Genomic DNA, 16,108 nt, shown 5'->3' with positions numbered 1-16,108 from the left:
TACAAACTGCCCTACATGAGAAAGATCTGACATGAAAGGGACTGCAAAAACATTGCGAGTGCCCCCATTTTCAGTACAAGAGCTGTCGATTACAATCTGCAGCAAACAAGAATAATTCCAGATGCGGAATTTGGTTCACTGAGTAGAACACACAGTTTTAACTGTGGCAGTGCCTAAATGCAAGCAGTGACAATCTTTGGTTAGTAAACATGCAAACTGGGATCAGTTTAATAGTTCAAAGAGTTCAGATGAGAAGTGAATGGTTGCTGAGCCTGTACTGTGGGGCTCAGTCCTTAACATGCAATTTTGAATGCACATATATACCCAAAACACTTAATTTCAGTTATCTCTTTCCTCAGGTCCTTCAGCATGACTGCCCTGTGCTTCTACTCATGCCTCAAAGCCAAACTGAGGAGAGAAACACTTACCAAGAAAGTGAGGAGAAGCCTCGTCTTCTTGGATAAACACATGTCGAGCACCAGGAGGGATGTCAAACATCTTAAGGTACCCTTTGGCATGTGTAGGAGTCAGTGAAGAGAGCGGAGATGGGAAGAAAAAGTAATAGCCATGGTTAGAGCGCACTACAGGATCCGGCTTCTTGCAGGAGAGGGCATCCATCACCAACTGAGGAGCGGCAGCAGAAAGCAGCCAAGCAAATAGGTTTGTAACCTCTCTGATGGGACCTCTAGTGTTCTTTCTCTTACAGGGAGTGAAGAGAAACCCGTTACAAATCTATTTGTCACTTGACACTGCTACCAGCTGTATCAAATCAGCAATTCAGGCAACATGTTTCCTATGCTCCTCAGCATCCAAGGGGGAACGCCAAGTCCTCCTCGTTATTTTTTCCCAATCACTCATCAGCCAGGCCATTAGATTTGAGTTTCCTTACTGTCACGGTAGATGTTGATGTCTTAAGTGTGTCTGCTCACTTCTGAGACACCAGAGACCAGAGAAGGGTGGGCATAGTGCCGAGTGCAGTGTCGCTACCTGTTGGAAAAGGCTCGTCTGCATGGGAGTTAACTCACCCTACTTAAAACTGCAGATGTAAAACAGCCGTTGAACGGCTGCTGCTGAGGTGACGGGGCTGGATTCAACTCTACAGCTAAAAGCAACAAGCTCTTCCTAGAGAAAAGTATTCTTATTTTAAATGTCAATTATTTATCATCTAAACGACAGGTAATTAATGCGACATTAAGTAAGTATGCTCGTTAGGAAGACTAAAACCCTTCCGGGGACCTGTCAGCAGGTGTTGTACAAAGTGTTAAACAAGAGCTTCATAAGCACTCTGAGCACATGGGATTTTCATACCTGTATTATTTTCTCTTTAACAATGGCAGATGTAATGATGCTGAATCTCTGCAGATCCCATTTTATGAGCTGAGTAACTTTCTTTCTGGTTTGTACTCTGCTCTGCAATCCTCCCAGTAATCCAGCCCTGCTACAGAAGTGGCACAGATGTGACAAGAGTGACTTGTGAATTGCAGACTGAGATGGGGTTTTAAGTAATTCTGTTCCATCCGTGGGGTTCTGAACTAATGAATGTGGTGGTGGTTTGCCGTGCACTGGACGTGCTACAGCTCCTCGGAAAATCAAGAAAGGAAGAGCTCTGAATACATAAAATCACAGTCCTGGCTGCCAGGTGACTGCACAAACAGTGTCTGCCAATTGCCTCCTCGATCGGCTTCTGAGCATACAAAACACAAAGCTTTTGCGTGCCTTGGCGCTATCGACTGATGTCTGCACGGCCGAGAGCAGCAGCAGGAACTCTCCTGTTGCCATGGATGCCTCTCCTCCTGCAAGCACTTGAAACTTACCCAGCAAGTTCTTAGACTCCTTTGTTTCAGAAAGGGAAACATTGCGAGCTCCTTTGGGCAATGTAAATGCTCCTCTGGTCTTCCCTTAAACAGAACATCTGTAATTAGTGCTACGGGAGCCAACTCTACTGCTTCATTGACTGTGCTGGTCAGCCAGATGGTCTCTACAAGCACAGAGCCGAGACTGCGCTGCGTGCTCAGATGTGCTTAAAGCAGAACTGGACACATCCAGCAACTGTTCACAGCCAATGAAAGTCAGGGCAGTGCGAATTCAGGGAGGTGGGTTTAAGTTGGATACTTGCAGATTTCATTTTCCAGAAACTTGAATTCTTTTTGGCACCTCTTGCTTAAGTGTTTTCCTGTTGGAAGAGGTCAATTAGTCTTTTTAAGGACTAGGTTGCCAAAGGTACTGTAAAACAATCAGCATTTCATAAACACTTCTATAAACAAAGAAGTGGCTCATTAACAGCAGTCGTCCCTGAGCGAGCTCCTGGCACTGTGAAACTGCTTGCTGGACACTGACAGCACTGCGCAAGCACTGTCGCGTGCCATTACCCTGCCAGACAGTGCGGCGGTTCGCAGCGGCAGAAATGCTGAGGCGGAACGTGGTGGGATGGGCAGGATCTTTTAGCCTCTCCCTCGCCTGGCTCATCTCCCTAGGAGCGACTTGAACCATGGACATGAGCAGTGCCTGGACTGCAGAGTGTTGGAATGGACAGCAGCAACCAGGCGCATTAGAGAATGGTGAGCTGGATCCAAGGCTGTGACATGGATATACTCTGCCCCAGGTTTCCAATCATTTCCTTAGTGATAGAATCAGAAAGACTGAGCACTCATTTAGGCTGAGTCCTGCTTTTCTCCCCCCAGAAGAGCGCAGCAGCCGCCAGCTCCACAACACACGCTGATACACAATTTGAATCCACTGCTCCCAAAGCCTGCACGATCGTGCATTACTTTGTGTCCAATCCACCGGCCTCCAGGGTGCCATCCCTGAACTACACCTGCTCATCAGCGCACACCTCAGAAGCCGTCAGACAGACAGAAACAGCAGAGACAACAGAAACCACACCGGGGCGTGTGGGAGCGCCAGTCCTACCGAGCTTTTTGGGAGTGCGGGTGAAGGTCCCCTTCACGGTTCGGCAGTGAGAGTTATCCCCGCCACAGACACCACACTTGTCTTCGACCTTGTTGGAGCCGATCTCCCTGTCACAACCCACTTTCTGCAGGAGGAGGAGTGAAAAGCAAAGAGAAGGCTTTGTCAGGTTTAGTTATGATGGGAAAGCCCTCACAGAAGTAACATGTAGAGGAAATGGCCACCCAACAAACACAAGTTACTTGCAATTCTGGTGCTGGATAATGGCTTTCGCGGGAAAAATAGGAAGTGATTTTTGGGATGGGACAGACAGAAAAACAAACGCAGTACTTTCCAGACATGAAACTAGGTGCAGAAAGGGCAAACGACATGATCAGCTGTGGAGTGTTCCCATGGGGCAGTTCCACGCCATTGCTCTAAATCTCAAGGAATGACAAGGAATACGATGCCACAAATACTTAATTTAGAAGCATCTGCAAAGTCTGTCCCTGCTCTGGGATGTTCCAATCGACTCTAACCAGAGTCGTTCCGTACCACAGCCCAGCTCAAAGGCAGCGCTGGCCTCGGGAAGCTGGCACTCACCACACACTCTCCACGAACACAGATGCTGTAAGGATCTTTGTAGGAGCAGCGAGTCCCATCGTGTGCCAGCTGCTTCATGTATGCAACGTCTCCGCTCTCTCTGGACTGGCAGTACAGGTGACATCTCTTGTGGGCTGGTGTAACACAGAAAGAGGAGGGACTGCATAAATTAACAGCAATCCAGAAAAATACCCCAGTAAAGGAGGGAAGGGAATAGGGCAGGGATAGAAAGCAGCCTTAACAGATAGCTGGTGGAGGGGGGAAACACAACTAATTTGCTTTTCTGTGCATTATGGGCCTGTCATTTTGAGATATTCTCACAGCAATCAGTCCCCTCCCAGCACCAGGCTCTTTACTGCTCTGGAAGCAGCTTCCATTCCAATCCGACTGGGAACAGGGCTGAGTTTATGTCATCCCGGGGTGGGGAAGAAAAATGACAGTGCAAGACTGAGTCTGCGAGAAGACGGTGCTGAAGCCAGGTAAAAAGCATGGGGAGTTTGGTTCTCTATTCTTTTTGCAAACACAAGCTGAATACACATCTCCTGGTTCCTGTCTAACTCCAGCTCCTCAGCCATCTGTGGACAGGGCATCGCAGGAGACAGCTGAGGAAGAAATGCCAGCCCCTCTGCAACGCCTGCCAGCGGGCAGGGAACCTGCCCTTTTGAAGCTGTCCTAGTCACTCCAGGGTTAGATTAACGTTAGTGCTGGAGACTGACAGAACCATAAAAGAGTGGGAGAATGCTAAGCAGGGCTTCTCAAGCCATTAGAGAAACACTGTCAGAACTTCCAGCTGCCAGAACCAAACCTGACCCTTGGCAGAGGAAGCTGTACAGGAGGGAGGGCAGGAGGAGTTCTGCACGGCCCAGCCAGCAGCTCTCCACCCTCTGCCCCATGATCAGAGAGCCAGAGCTTGACAGCACCCACCAAAACCATTGCAGCAGGAGCTGAGGCACCCAGGCTCTCGCTGCGCCATGGATGATGAGAGTCAGGAGAGGCTGGCTGGCTCAGGGTGGGGAAATGACAACTGTCTGGCACGGCATCAATTCTTCCTTTCTGAGGCCACCCTGTTTCCTGCTCTTTAGTCTAACACACTGATTATTCCTGGTCCCTGTACAGCTGGTCCCTGTACGACTCTCTCAAGCTCGGAGAGGTTCCAGGACTGACTTGTAACGAAGGGCAGTGGCAGCACTTACAGTCGGGGTGTTCGTAGGGCAGCCAGTGGTGCTTCCTGTTCTGGAACTCAAAGTGGGAATTGCGCTGCTGACACTGCTGCGCCCTGAAGTCCTCAAAGTGCTTCGGGCACTCCTCTGTGTTGCAAAGCTGGAACTCAAAGTTGACACCAGCACAGTCTTCCCCGCCGTTAATGGGCCTGTGGAGGAAAACGTGAGAGATCCTAAACCCTCTAGACATCATCTCAGGGTTTTTTTTTCTCCTGCTTTATGTGGAATTTTGCACTTTATTTTAAGAGGAAAATTTGGCAAAAAAGGCACGTGCAGTGACAGACGTGGAAACGGAGCTGTTAGACGGCACAGGTACAATCCCAGCACTTGCTTGTGCCTCCCCAGGGGGTGTGCTCAAACGCAGACCCTGCCAACAGTCAGTTTACAATTAGAGATTATCTGAGTTTATTTTGCTGCTTGCTGAGCTCACACACTGTGTCCTTTTCACGCATCAGCTACACACTGGGATGGTTTTCCACAGGCTTTCCTCTGGGAATCCTTGGATTCTCCTAAAATGATTCCATCTCCCTGCAAAAAGCTGTATTGCAAGGGGCTTGCACAGAGTGTGACTTCTGGCAGATGCTATCCAGAACACAAACCCCATTTAAGCCCACGCCTGTAACGATTCCCAGTAGCCTGGAACGACCATTGAGCTGGCAGACCTACATGGGATTGTTGCATTGGCGCGTCCGGAACCGAACTCCTGTTCCACAGGTCCGTGAGCAAGAGCCAAATTTCGTCCAGGGTCCCCAGTTGCCATCCTGCTTCAGCTGGTTGGCGTTCTTCCACATGCAGTGACCTTTGTAGCACCACTGAGCAAGGAGAACAGACGAGAATGGAAACAAAACCCAACCCAAGTGTACACTTAGAGTAAAATTAAACACACGCAGGGATGAGTTTACGGGCTGGAAAGGGACATCTTGGAAAACAGACTGTTCCATGGGGACAAAGGGGTGAAGGTCTGCGTACTCCGGTCCCCAGAGGACCCGATCCCTCTCCAAAAGCAGCCTGCTCCAGGAACAAGCAGGCAGCACAGCTGGACCCACATGGGAACGCTTCCAGGGGCAGACGCGTGGAGCTCAACACATCCCAACCTCCTCTTCACTTAAGTCTTTGTTTCATGTCAGTTTTATCCACTACCACCTTTATGAAGGAAGTTTAATGCTCTGGATATCAACAGGACAAAGATTTTACTGTGGATTAGCTGTTTTTTCGCTTATGCTGGCCAAACATGACATGGATGCAAGGCTGGAACAGAAGGCCAGGGGGTGTTTCCTCCTGGCTAGGCCATCCTCGCATGGTATAAAGTGGCTCTCCTGCATCCCAAAATACATGGAAATTGCTAAACAAACACTTAGTGTAGTATAATTTCGCAATTCAAAATGAATTCGTGGCAGGAGACCCACTAATGGGAACATTATAAAGGGGAAAATAAGGAGCTAATGCTAAGCCTGTGCAGCCACTTGGCCACAGGACGTCTGGACCACAGGCGCTACGAAGCAGTCCTACAGTAACAGCATTATCCGCTTCCAAAAGACACCGCATGGACACTTTGCAGAGGAGACCAGGATCCCCAAAACATCACAAAAAGGCCACAGAAGAGGCTGGGAACGGGTGACACCTCACCTGGTGTTTGTGTCCAAAATTTACTGCAAACCTGGTACAGTTCACAGGAAATAGCAGTGGGAAAGCACAGCTCCCTCTTCCCCCTCCCTTTGACCTACCCAGGGATGCCGGGCGATTCCCTGTTCTCCTCTGTGCCCTTCAGCCCATGAATGCAACTGAGGGGTTTTTGTTTGATACAAACGCAGGACTCACTTTTCCCGGGGCGCATTCCGTCCCGTCGAGTGGGGGCCCTTTCTTCGTCTTGCAGAAATAGGGGTTGTCGGGATGGCTGCACCACAGCTGCTTGCAGGGGTCGAAGGTTCGGAACTGCAACGCAGAGCATTTATGAGATGAAACTCGGCATTAGCTTAATTCGTAAGGATTCCGCTCATCTTGTGCACACGACTACTGCGTCTTCAGAAGGGAAAGGGCAGTGCTTATTTCCTGCATCTCCTGCTCCCGAGCTGCTGAGGAGGAAAGGAGACACCCAGAAGGGGAGGAAAATGAGGTTTTAATTTCCCTTCCTCCTTGGAATCACTACTGCAAGGCTGTATCTGAGGACTGTGCTGCCAGGCACTCGCGCATTAAACCAGTGACCCTGCAGGCTGGGTTCCACCCATAAATCTCTCCTTCCTCTGTATAGAGCTGATTAGATCCTTTAGAGCTGTTTCTGATATAAAGCCTACGGAGCTGTTTCTGTTCTAGATTGTATAAATCTGCCTCTGTTCTAGATCCCACAGAGCTGTTCAGCTCCTCTTTAGTTTGGAGGAAATGCACGTATTGCCCCCCTGACAGCAACGTGCTGCCCAAGCCTTTCTCCCCGCAGCGAGCCCTGGGCCGTACCGCTGTGCACATCTTGTAGCCAACACCGAAGTCGAAGCGGCACTGCTCGTCCATGGAATAATTGATGCCCGGCAGTTCAGGAAGCTTGGGCCAATCATGATCAAAGGGGTCATCAAGAAGACAGTCGTAAGAGCTGGGGAAAAATACATGGAGAAGAAATCATCAGAAGATGCTGTGCCTTATTTTAGTCAGCAAGAAGAAGGTAATTATTCTTATTAAGTAAATTTCTCCAACCTGCTTTCCGTCCCGTCTCTACACCTATCACCCTGCAAAGCATGGGTGATCCCTTCTGTAGGAATGCAGCCTACTGCAACGTGACTGAGCATCAGATGGGAAGATGCTACAGCAAAAGCCCTGCCTTTACGGGAGAGGCACCTCCAGCCCAGCCCTGCTCTCATGATACAGTGACATTTGCACTTTCCTGGCACCAGAGGGAGGAAACAAACACTCCTCCACTCTCAGGGCACTTTTTCATGTGCTTTGACTTGGGGTACAATTCCTAACACAAGGCCTAACACAGAGCCTGCTGCGGGGAGAGGGAGTCTTCCCCCTGACTTTACGGAGTGCTGAGACAGGACAGCAGGCTGAGAACAGGCTGCCTTACCCAAAATCCACCCTGTTTACAGGGATCACAGCCTGCTAAGCAAAGGGCAAGAATCACAGGATCATTAAGGTTGGGAAAGACCTCTAAGATCATCCAGTCCAGCCATCAAAGAATAAGGCTTGCTTGTTTCTCATTCCTGTTTACTCTGATGCCTTAAGCCAGCGAGTGATACTGGTGGGCCTGCACTGGGATATTTCCCTTCAAGCTCTAAGTTGTCCATCAGTTACTATTTAATATTTTGTGTTTCTTCTACAGGACATGCGGATCAACTCATGAAGCTTTCACTCTGCGCTGACTGGCAACCCTGCTATTTGCAATGGAGACAGAGCCTGAAGAACAGTTGGATGAAGATGTGCACACACGGAGGGAGACCAGAGCCAGCAGGTAGAGTGCTGTTCTCCTCTCCCTATGTCAGACACATGCTCCCTGCTCTCTCCCACAACGTTCTCTAGTTCTTTCCTGAGTCCAGGGCTCCCTCCTGCCAGTTTCACAGCGTAACTCCTGGGGAAATCAGAAACATGGGGACAACACCAGCTGCCTGATGTAACGCCTGCCAGAGAGACTCCTGCTTCCAGCCCTTAGAGGATGCACTGGGCTTCCAGCACAGCCCTAAGCGAGGAAGCTTTGCTCCTAGTTTATAGCACTTCCTCTTCCCTCTGTTCTCTACCACACTGACCCCAATATCCCAAGAACTGCAGAAACTTCTGCTTCCCTTGGTAAAACCACCCCTGCCGAGCGCGGGCAGGTTCTTACTGGATGTATCTCTTGAGCTCCTGGCCGCTGCATCTGGACCAGTGGTAGCGGTGAAAAGCAGCCTGCACCAGGGGAGCCATGACGCTGCCCATCGCCGTCTCATCCCCACACCGGTTCCCTTGCCCATCGTGCTCCATTCCCAGCCTGTAACACAGAATCGGTGTCAGAGCCCAGGCGGTCCCGCTCTTCATCCGGAGAGAAAACAGGTCAGCATAAAAATGAAATGGGTCTTTGCACTCTACAGATACCACCTGCACTTCAAACAGATTTCTTTGATGCCAAAGCATAAAGATTGTCTGAATACTCTCTCATTCATCCTTCATTTCGTCTGTTAATCCCAGGAATGATCTAGCCCAATGACGGTGACTTCTTATGCTTTGGATAAAGAAGAACAGTTCTGCTCATTAGGGAGCAGTTAGTTCAGACACTGAATCATTCATGTTTGTGTGTTCATTTATCAAAAGCACAGAGCTAGCATAGTCCTCGTCTTGCATCTCCAAAGAGCTGACGTGGCACTTCACATCTCCAGGTGTGCATCTGGTACAGCTGAGTATGTGACACTGTCACCTCCAGTTGGGCTCAGCTCACAGGGAGCTGAGCAAGCAGCCTGTGCTACTGTGAGAAGACAAAAATCAAATCCTCCATGCTCGAATTCGTCCAGAGAGTCAGCCGAGATCGTTGCTTTGTCAGTTACTCTTAACATTTTACCATGCTTGAAAAGGTGCCAAATCTAACAAATCGGCAGTTTCAATGAGAAGAAAGAAGCTAAGGGTGCTTGATCAGCTACTGTCTACACTGCCTGGGTCTTCCAGGCTTCTTACTGACCTCTTTCTCATGCTGGAGAAAACATGTTCCCTCTCTCTCTTCCCATTCCTTTCTTCCCTCACTTATCTTCATCATTTAGACCACAAAGCATTCCAGGGGGATGGACATAAAATTAGGATAGGCTGATACAGCCATTGAAATCACCTCCCAGCCCGCAAAGCGAGCAGGAGGCGCGGCCCCACATTTTGCTGGCAGTCTAACCGTACAAGTTGCACTTACACGTGACCCGTTTCATGAGCAACGACAAAAGCCGAGGAAAACCCATCCTCGTGGTTGAGAGTGCAGCTCCGGACCGGGTGGCACATGCCCGTAACGGGAGCGTAGCCTGTTGAGAGAAACCATCGCTGACTTTTGCTCATTACATTTATTTTAAATGAGACCCCCCAAAAGATTTACTGTACAAGATTTACTTGTTTTCTTTTGATTGTCAGTTTTTCCTCTGTCAAACAGAGCAAATGGCTCTGACACACTGGGACTGAGGCCACAAACATCTGGGTAACTTCAGGCACTTGGGCTTTTATCACCAAAAATCATAGACTCGCGGAGTGGTTTGGGTTGGAAAGGACCTCAAAGCCCATCCAGTGCCACCGCCTGCCATGGGCAGGGACACCTCCCGCTGGCTCAGGGGCTCCAAGCCCCATCCAGCCTGGCCTGGAACACCTCCAGGGGTGGATGCAGAAATGCACCAGATTCACATTCTGTTAAAAAGCAGAGCTGCAGGCTGGGACATTTTCCCTGTGTCACTGTTAGTGCCTCCACCTGCAGCCTGCCCGGTGCTCACTGCATCCCCAGTGAAAGCTAATGTCTCTCTGAAGAAAGAAGTCCAACTAAAAGCTCCACCTGACCAGTTCCACCCCAGGCTCACCAGCCCAGACCTGAAGGAGAACTCAGATATCAGGAATCTCCAGCGGGGCAGCTAAAACATGTTCTCACACAGACTGTTCTCCATCTGCACTCACATAAACCACACTTTGGGAATTTACCATTATCACCAGTTCTTCTAGTCCTAAAGATCCCTGCAGCTATCAGAGCAGCTGGTACGCTATCGATAAAAGAAATCTGTCCCCAGGCTGTCCCTGGGGACCTTTTCCAAAGCCAGAAGAGGGACCAGAAGGGCAGGAAGGGTGCACATGCTTTTCCCAGCAGGACAGGTTCCAGTACAGCTTTAAATCTGAACACTTCCCTAAGTATTTGCTGAATAAAGGTTTGTTATTGTCTCTGGATCGTGTAACAATGCCATTTTCCAATTTCCCTCTTTTTGGCAGGCACTAGCCAAGACCCACCGAGTCCAGATATCTTTGCTCCAGGACGGCTGCATTACCTTGCATACCAGCAGGCCCAAAATCTTGCCTGGTTAAGAAGATGGCATGGTCGTGGTGCTCAGAGTGACTGGGGTCCGACTTCTGCTGTTGATAGGCCCAGCGGCAAACATTCTCCAAGCTTCTCGACGGGTTCCCCCTTTCGATCAAGCTGATGGACTGAAAGAGCAACACGTTAGACCCAGGAACTCCTACAGGTAGGAAACAGAGACAAGTTTGGATTTTCTTGGGGTACCGACCAGGTCCCCGTTACTGAGTCTCTCCCCAGTACCCTAGAGCTCTACAAGTCATGACAGGCACCTTTCCTACGAGATCAGAAAACGGGTGTGTTACAGTGACCACTCATGTCCAATAGCGCATCCTTAGGGGGTTTTGGAGACAACTTAATGGCTGTTCACATCATCTATGACAATAACTGCCTCGATGCACAGAGGGAACCCACAACTCGATGTTAGGACTGAATAAGGACGTTTGTATTTCTTTTGTTTCCTTGCTCCCGTTCTGGGCTGCCCCCTGACAGCGTGACTTGGCTGAGGTGGCCGAGCACGCAGTGACACATGGAGCCAGTGTGCAGCATCACGAACACGCAGGACAGTGCCTCGCCTGGCGCAGAGCACTGCAGGGCCACTGCCTGTGTACGGGTGAGCACAGATGGAAATCTGGCTCCCTGAGGGTTTTGCCTACAAGCTCAGTCAACTTAATTACAAGACAAACATTAAACCAGTCTTTTGGCTTGCCCAAATTCAGTGTCTGAGTTAAACAGAATTTTAAAATAATAAATAAATAATAAAGCAGTGATCTCTATCAAACTCTAAACAGTATTAGCACCCTCCTCTCATCCTGAACAACCAGCCAAGCAGTTATTTGGAAAGTCTCTGAGTGCTCTGAGTGTGTTTTACCAGTGAAATCCATGCTGTTACCACTCCTGTCTGGGTAAGAAGCAGAGGAGTGCGCTGTGACCCAGCAAAGGGCACATGCAAAGTGAGAACAGGAGGTGGTTAGATCAGCAGGCTGCCTTGGGGGCACCAGCAAGCTCTGTGGGGCAACCAAGACAACTGCTTCTGCTAAATAGATGTAATTCCCTGAGGAATTCCTTCCTTTCTCTCTGGAAGCAGCTCCTTGGTACTGTGCTGTTTCCCCAGCCCTTCATGGGATTCAGAAGGGCTGGAGTTACAGTGATGAAGGTAAACTGGTTCAAGGGCTCGCTTACCTTCGCATACCCCAGCATGATCATCCGGACCAGCACAACGTTGATATGGATGCCCAGGGATTCATCGTGATAGATCTCATTCACCTGAGGAAAAAGGAACAACTATAAAGACAAAACACTGAGGAAACTTCCAAGGCCCTGTGCGTGTCCTTTCAAGTGCTTCCACCACCACAGTCTTCTCAGGAGAGGATTCAAGTCTCAAATCATTCGACGCCGTGAGAAACAGAGACTACATTTCCTGTCACTGCACCCCCCTCACAAAGAGCTTCCCAAAGCTCCTGTCAGGACTCTACTCAAGTTTAATGGCCTCTGGATCAGAAAAGGTGACTGGGGAATGAAAGACATCAGGTCCAAACCCTGCAAGTACTCATCTGAATGCTTGACTTCACTCATTTGGTTTGAGCATAATGAGGGAAGTGAGGTTATTCCTGAAAGCAAGGTTCACAGAATCACAGAATAACTAGGTTGGAAGAGACCCACCGGATCATCGAGTCCAACCGTTCCCATCAAACACTAAATCATATCCCTCAGCACCTCATCCACCCGTGCCTTAAACACCTCCAGGGAAGGGGACTCAACCACCTCATGTTGTAGCAGTGTGTTCGAGCTCCCAGGGGATTTAAACACTGATGGAGTTTGCTTTAAAAACTGATAAAGCCATCACCTTCCCTCCCACAAAGCCACCTCTGTGGTGCCACCTGGCCACTCTGACTGTGGATGGACCCCAGGTTCCCCTCCTGTTTGCCCCACTGACTGTTTGTCTCCCCAGCAGACCTCGAAGCTCCAGTCCTGCAGGGAGCATAGAGGACAGAGCAGCCTCCAAACTCACAAGGAGTCCTCAGTCCACGTCTCTGCACCAAATTTAGGTCTGCAGGGGTCTCCAGTGGGATCTCTATGCGTCATTTATAGGCAGGACTGTGATTTGAGGCCTTTTAGCCAAGAGATCAGGTGGTCACTCCCTCTGTTCATTCGAATGCCCCAGTACCGTTTGGTTCCCACTCACCACTTTCTGGCAACACTTGCAAATCAAAATAGATCTCAAAGACATTCAGGACCCAGAAAACCCGCCCAAACACGCAGATGATTGGAAATACCAGTCTTATTACTGTTCACGAGGAAGGAAAGGCTGCCTGTCCTTTATCACACACACCCCCTAGACTTCAGGGAACACTGCCAGCACAGGAGAAGCTTCCATCCCAGGAAGGAGCCCAGCACTGAGCCAGAGACCCAGCGGCTACGCTGCAGTTCCACCACTCGCTGAGCAACTGAAATGCGTGGTGGGTTGTGTTTGGAAGAAGGTTTTTTTTAGAAGCGACTAGTACTGCTGCCCTAATTTTTGGTGATAAATTCGACTTATGTGGTCATTAAAAAGAGTATTTGTGGAAGTGAAGTTAAACAAACAGAATTACAGAGATGGGCCAACAAGATGGGAACAAAAATGTTCCTTGTGCCTGGGAAGGTGAGAAATGTCCTGCAGCCAGGGCGTGAATTCATAGCAGGGGTATGAAAGGCCTGCAAATCATCAATGAAGTCACTCATCCCACCCTCACAGCAAAACATTTCTGCCCAAGATCTTATCTCAATCTCCCCTCTTTCCACTGAAAACCGTTCCCTCCTATCCCTGCACTCCCTGATCAAGAGCCCTTCCCCGGCTTTCCTGGAGCTCCTTCCAGTACCAAAATGCTGCTCTAAGGTCTCCGTGGAGCCTTCTCTTCTCCAGGATGAACAGCCCCAGCTCTCCCAGCCTGTCTGAGGGGAAGGGAATCGGGGTTGCAGCTCACACAGGCTCTGCATTCGCATCTGCTCCCAGCAGATGGAGCCACAGTGTGCAAGAGAACACAGCATCAGCTCATATTTCCACCTGGCAGTTCTTAGAAAGGTGAGCACTGCGAGGAGTTTTTGCCTTTACATGAGGTTATAACTATTGGGCAAGCGATCGGTCAGAGACTTAGACAAGCCTGGAGATGTCTCAGTTCAGCGAGGCATTTGTGCCCTGCTGCGCCGTTCCAGACTGAGGCAGAGCGAGTGGAAAAAAGAGACAAGTGCCAAGTCCATCGTGAAGAAATTCTTCCTTATGTCTAGTCTAAATCTGCCCCTCTACAGTTTAAAGCCATCGTCCCTCATCCTATCACCACAGGCCTTTGTAAACAGTTCCCTCCCCAGCTTTCTCATAGCCCCTTCATGTGCTGGAAGGTCACAGAATCACTAGGTTGGAAAAGACCTCCAGGATCATCGAGTCCGGGTCGCTATAAGATCTCCTCAGAGCCTTCTTTTATCCAAGCGGAACAACCCCAACTCTCTCAGCCTGTCAACACAGCCGACAGGAGACAGAAGGATCGTATTTGTATCAAGCATCATTTCCTGACTGCTCCTGCGAGAGAACACAAAAGCCCTTCACGTCCCGAGACACGCAGCACGGCGTGATGGAAGGTACTCACTATGTTCATGAGGGTGAGGAGGTAGTTCTGAACGTGTTCCTTGCCGTGGAACCGGACGACAGAGTCATCCACCCCTAGCAGCACCTCGATGTTGTAGTCATCGTCCCCCGCGTGCCGGCGTCGCCTCAGGGTGTCGTTCAGTTGCTGCTCCACACTGCCATACAGGGAACTCAGCTCTCCCAGGCCACCACGAAGAGAGTCTACAAGAAACAGCGAGACATGAACATCTACTCCAAACACTCTCCTGCACAATGTCCTCACCTGCAGGGTCACCCCTTCTTTGGATAAATAAACTGGGAGCTCTGAAGACATGATTCTGGCGGTGTTGGGGTAGGGAAACTCACCAGATATTAACTGGATATTTACAGATATTAACAGTTCTTCTTTTAGGCATAAAATTCACCCCTAAGGAGGTGTAGGCCAAGTACTTCCCTTCCTAACCCAGAACTTCCCTGTTCTTGCACCAGGTCATGGAGAGCCACGTGGGATGCTGCAGCATTCAACGCAGATGCTGTACAACACTGAACGTGTGGCCGCAGGGCTCAAAAGCAACATGGGTCAGCTCCAAGGGCTAGCGAGAAGAGATCAAACAGCATTGCAGTTCCCTGCGCCCCCTGCCACAGGAAGAGGTAAACTAGAATTCCCGGCTATTTATGTAATTCTTTGTTTCAGCAGTAGGTGTTGGGCCACCTTCTGCATGGCCCTCACTTCCCCTTGTAAGCAGGCAGGTTTGTGGTTCATTTGAAGAGCAGAATCTCTTCTTTGAGCAAGCAGAGCGAGTCAGGACTCCTTTCTCCACCCCCTTCTAAAACCAGCTCTTGCTAACAGAGGGGTTCTCAGCATGCCAGTGTTTTCCATGCACACACCCACTGGATATTTTTCAGGTGTGCAGTCCTGTCAAAGCAAGCAAAAATAACCTCGCTCTAGGAAGAAACATAATGAACATTTTTAGCCAAGACTTCAAAAAGCAACACTGGCAACACCTTCAGCCCTGAGCCTCCTGCCCCCTGCAAGGCAACTGCACTCTGCTCTCCGCAGAAACCCCAAACCGCTCCCTGACAGGGCTCCACAGTGAAAAGCCAACCGCTTCACCGGCCTGGCTTGCGGTGTGCTCCAAGAAACGTCCCAGGACTCCTGGGGATCTCAAGCAGCACTGGGTCGGGTTGGAAGGGACCTCAAATCCCATCCAGTTCCAGTCGCCTACACCTCCCCCTGGATCAGGGGCTCCAAGCCCCGTCCAACCTGGCCTTGAACACCTCCAGGGATGGGGCAGCCACAGCTTCTCTTCATTACTCCACATTGTGCCCTCAAAACACATCTGCGCATCCTGCTGGCTCTGCAGGACAGACAGACATCCACAGCATTAAGAAATCCCTGTTACCTATTGGAATTCAGCACACAAACCACAGTCCCTAGAATGAGGCAATGATTAAGACGCAGGCTGTGACTTCCCCTGTGTGTGATTACAGGTGTTTCATGCAACCAACTATAAAGAAAATTAGCAATTCAAACTAAAATGCTCCCTATCTTTTCATGTAAATCCAGGGCTGAGGACAACCTGAGGTGCCTGAAGCTGGTACAACTCTGCTGAGCATCAGCGCTGCAGGGAGCGCAGCCTCAGCACTACTGAAACCCTGGAGCGCTTTCAGCGTGGAGGCGAGCAGCTTACACATCGGTATGTGAGCTGAATGCCACAGGAGTGTCCTTGGACACCTCTTACCTGCTTATTGGAGCTGCTGTCAACGGAAGGTTCAACCTTTCCTTACGAAAGTCTTAAGAGCACACAAAGTTGGAGAAACGAC

At 49.8% G+C, this 16,108-nt stretch overlaps 1 protein-coding gene across 1 annotated transcript in view; it reads right to left on the bottom strand.

The window, feature by feature from the left end:
- Nucleotides 1–16,108, bottom strand: part of ADAMTS3 (ADAM metallopeptidase with thrombospondin type 1 motif 3) — a 78,470-nt gene that overhangs the window by 11,140 nt on the left and 51,222 nt on the right. Inside the window, exons 5-16 of the mRNA XM_069854984.1 lie at nt 14,307–14,506; nt 11,869–11,952; nt 10,661–10,817; nt 9,559–9,664; nt 8,515–8,658; nt 7,158–7,290; nt 6,528–6,641; nt 5,376–5,521; nt 4,683–4,858; nt 3,490–3,623; nt 2,911–3,034; nt 429–509 (exon numbers count right to left, since the gene is read on the bottom strand). Coding sequence (XP_069711085.1) covers nt 429–509; nt 2,911–3,034; nt 3,490–3,623; nt 4,683–4,858; nt 5,376–5,521; nt 6,528–6,641; nt 7,158–7,290; nt 8,515–8,658; nt 9,559–9,664; nt 10,661–10,817; nt 11,869–11,952; nt 14,307–14,506 — 1,599 coding nt within the window. The remainder of the gene's footprint in view (nt 1–428; nt 510–2,910; nt 3,035–3,489; nt 3,624–4,682; nt 4,859–5,375; nt 5,522–6,527; nt 6,642–7,157; nt 7,291–8,514; nt 8,659–9,558; nt 9,665–10,660; nt 10,818–11,868; nt 11,953–14,306; nt 14,507–16,108) is intronic.

The sequence above is a fragment of the Phaenicophaeus curvirostris genome, chromosome 4 (genome assembly GCF_032191515.1).
Source record: "Phaenicophaeus curvirostris isolate KB17595 chromosome 4, BPBGC_Pcur_1.0, whole genome shotgun sequence".
Taxonomy (NCBI): domain Eukaryota; kingdom Metazoa; phylum Chordata; class Aves; order Cuculiformes; family Cuculidae; genus Phaenicophaeus; species Phaenicophaeus curvirostris.
The sequence above is the reverse complement of the archived record's forward strand: the minus strand, read 5'-3'. Positions and strand labels throughout refer to the sequence as shown.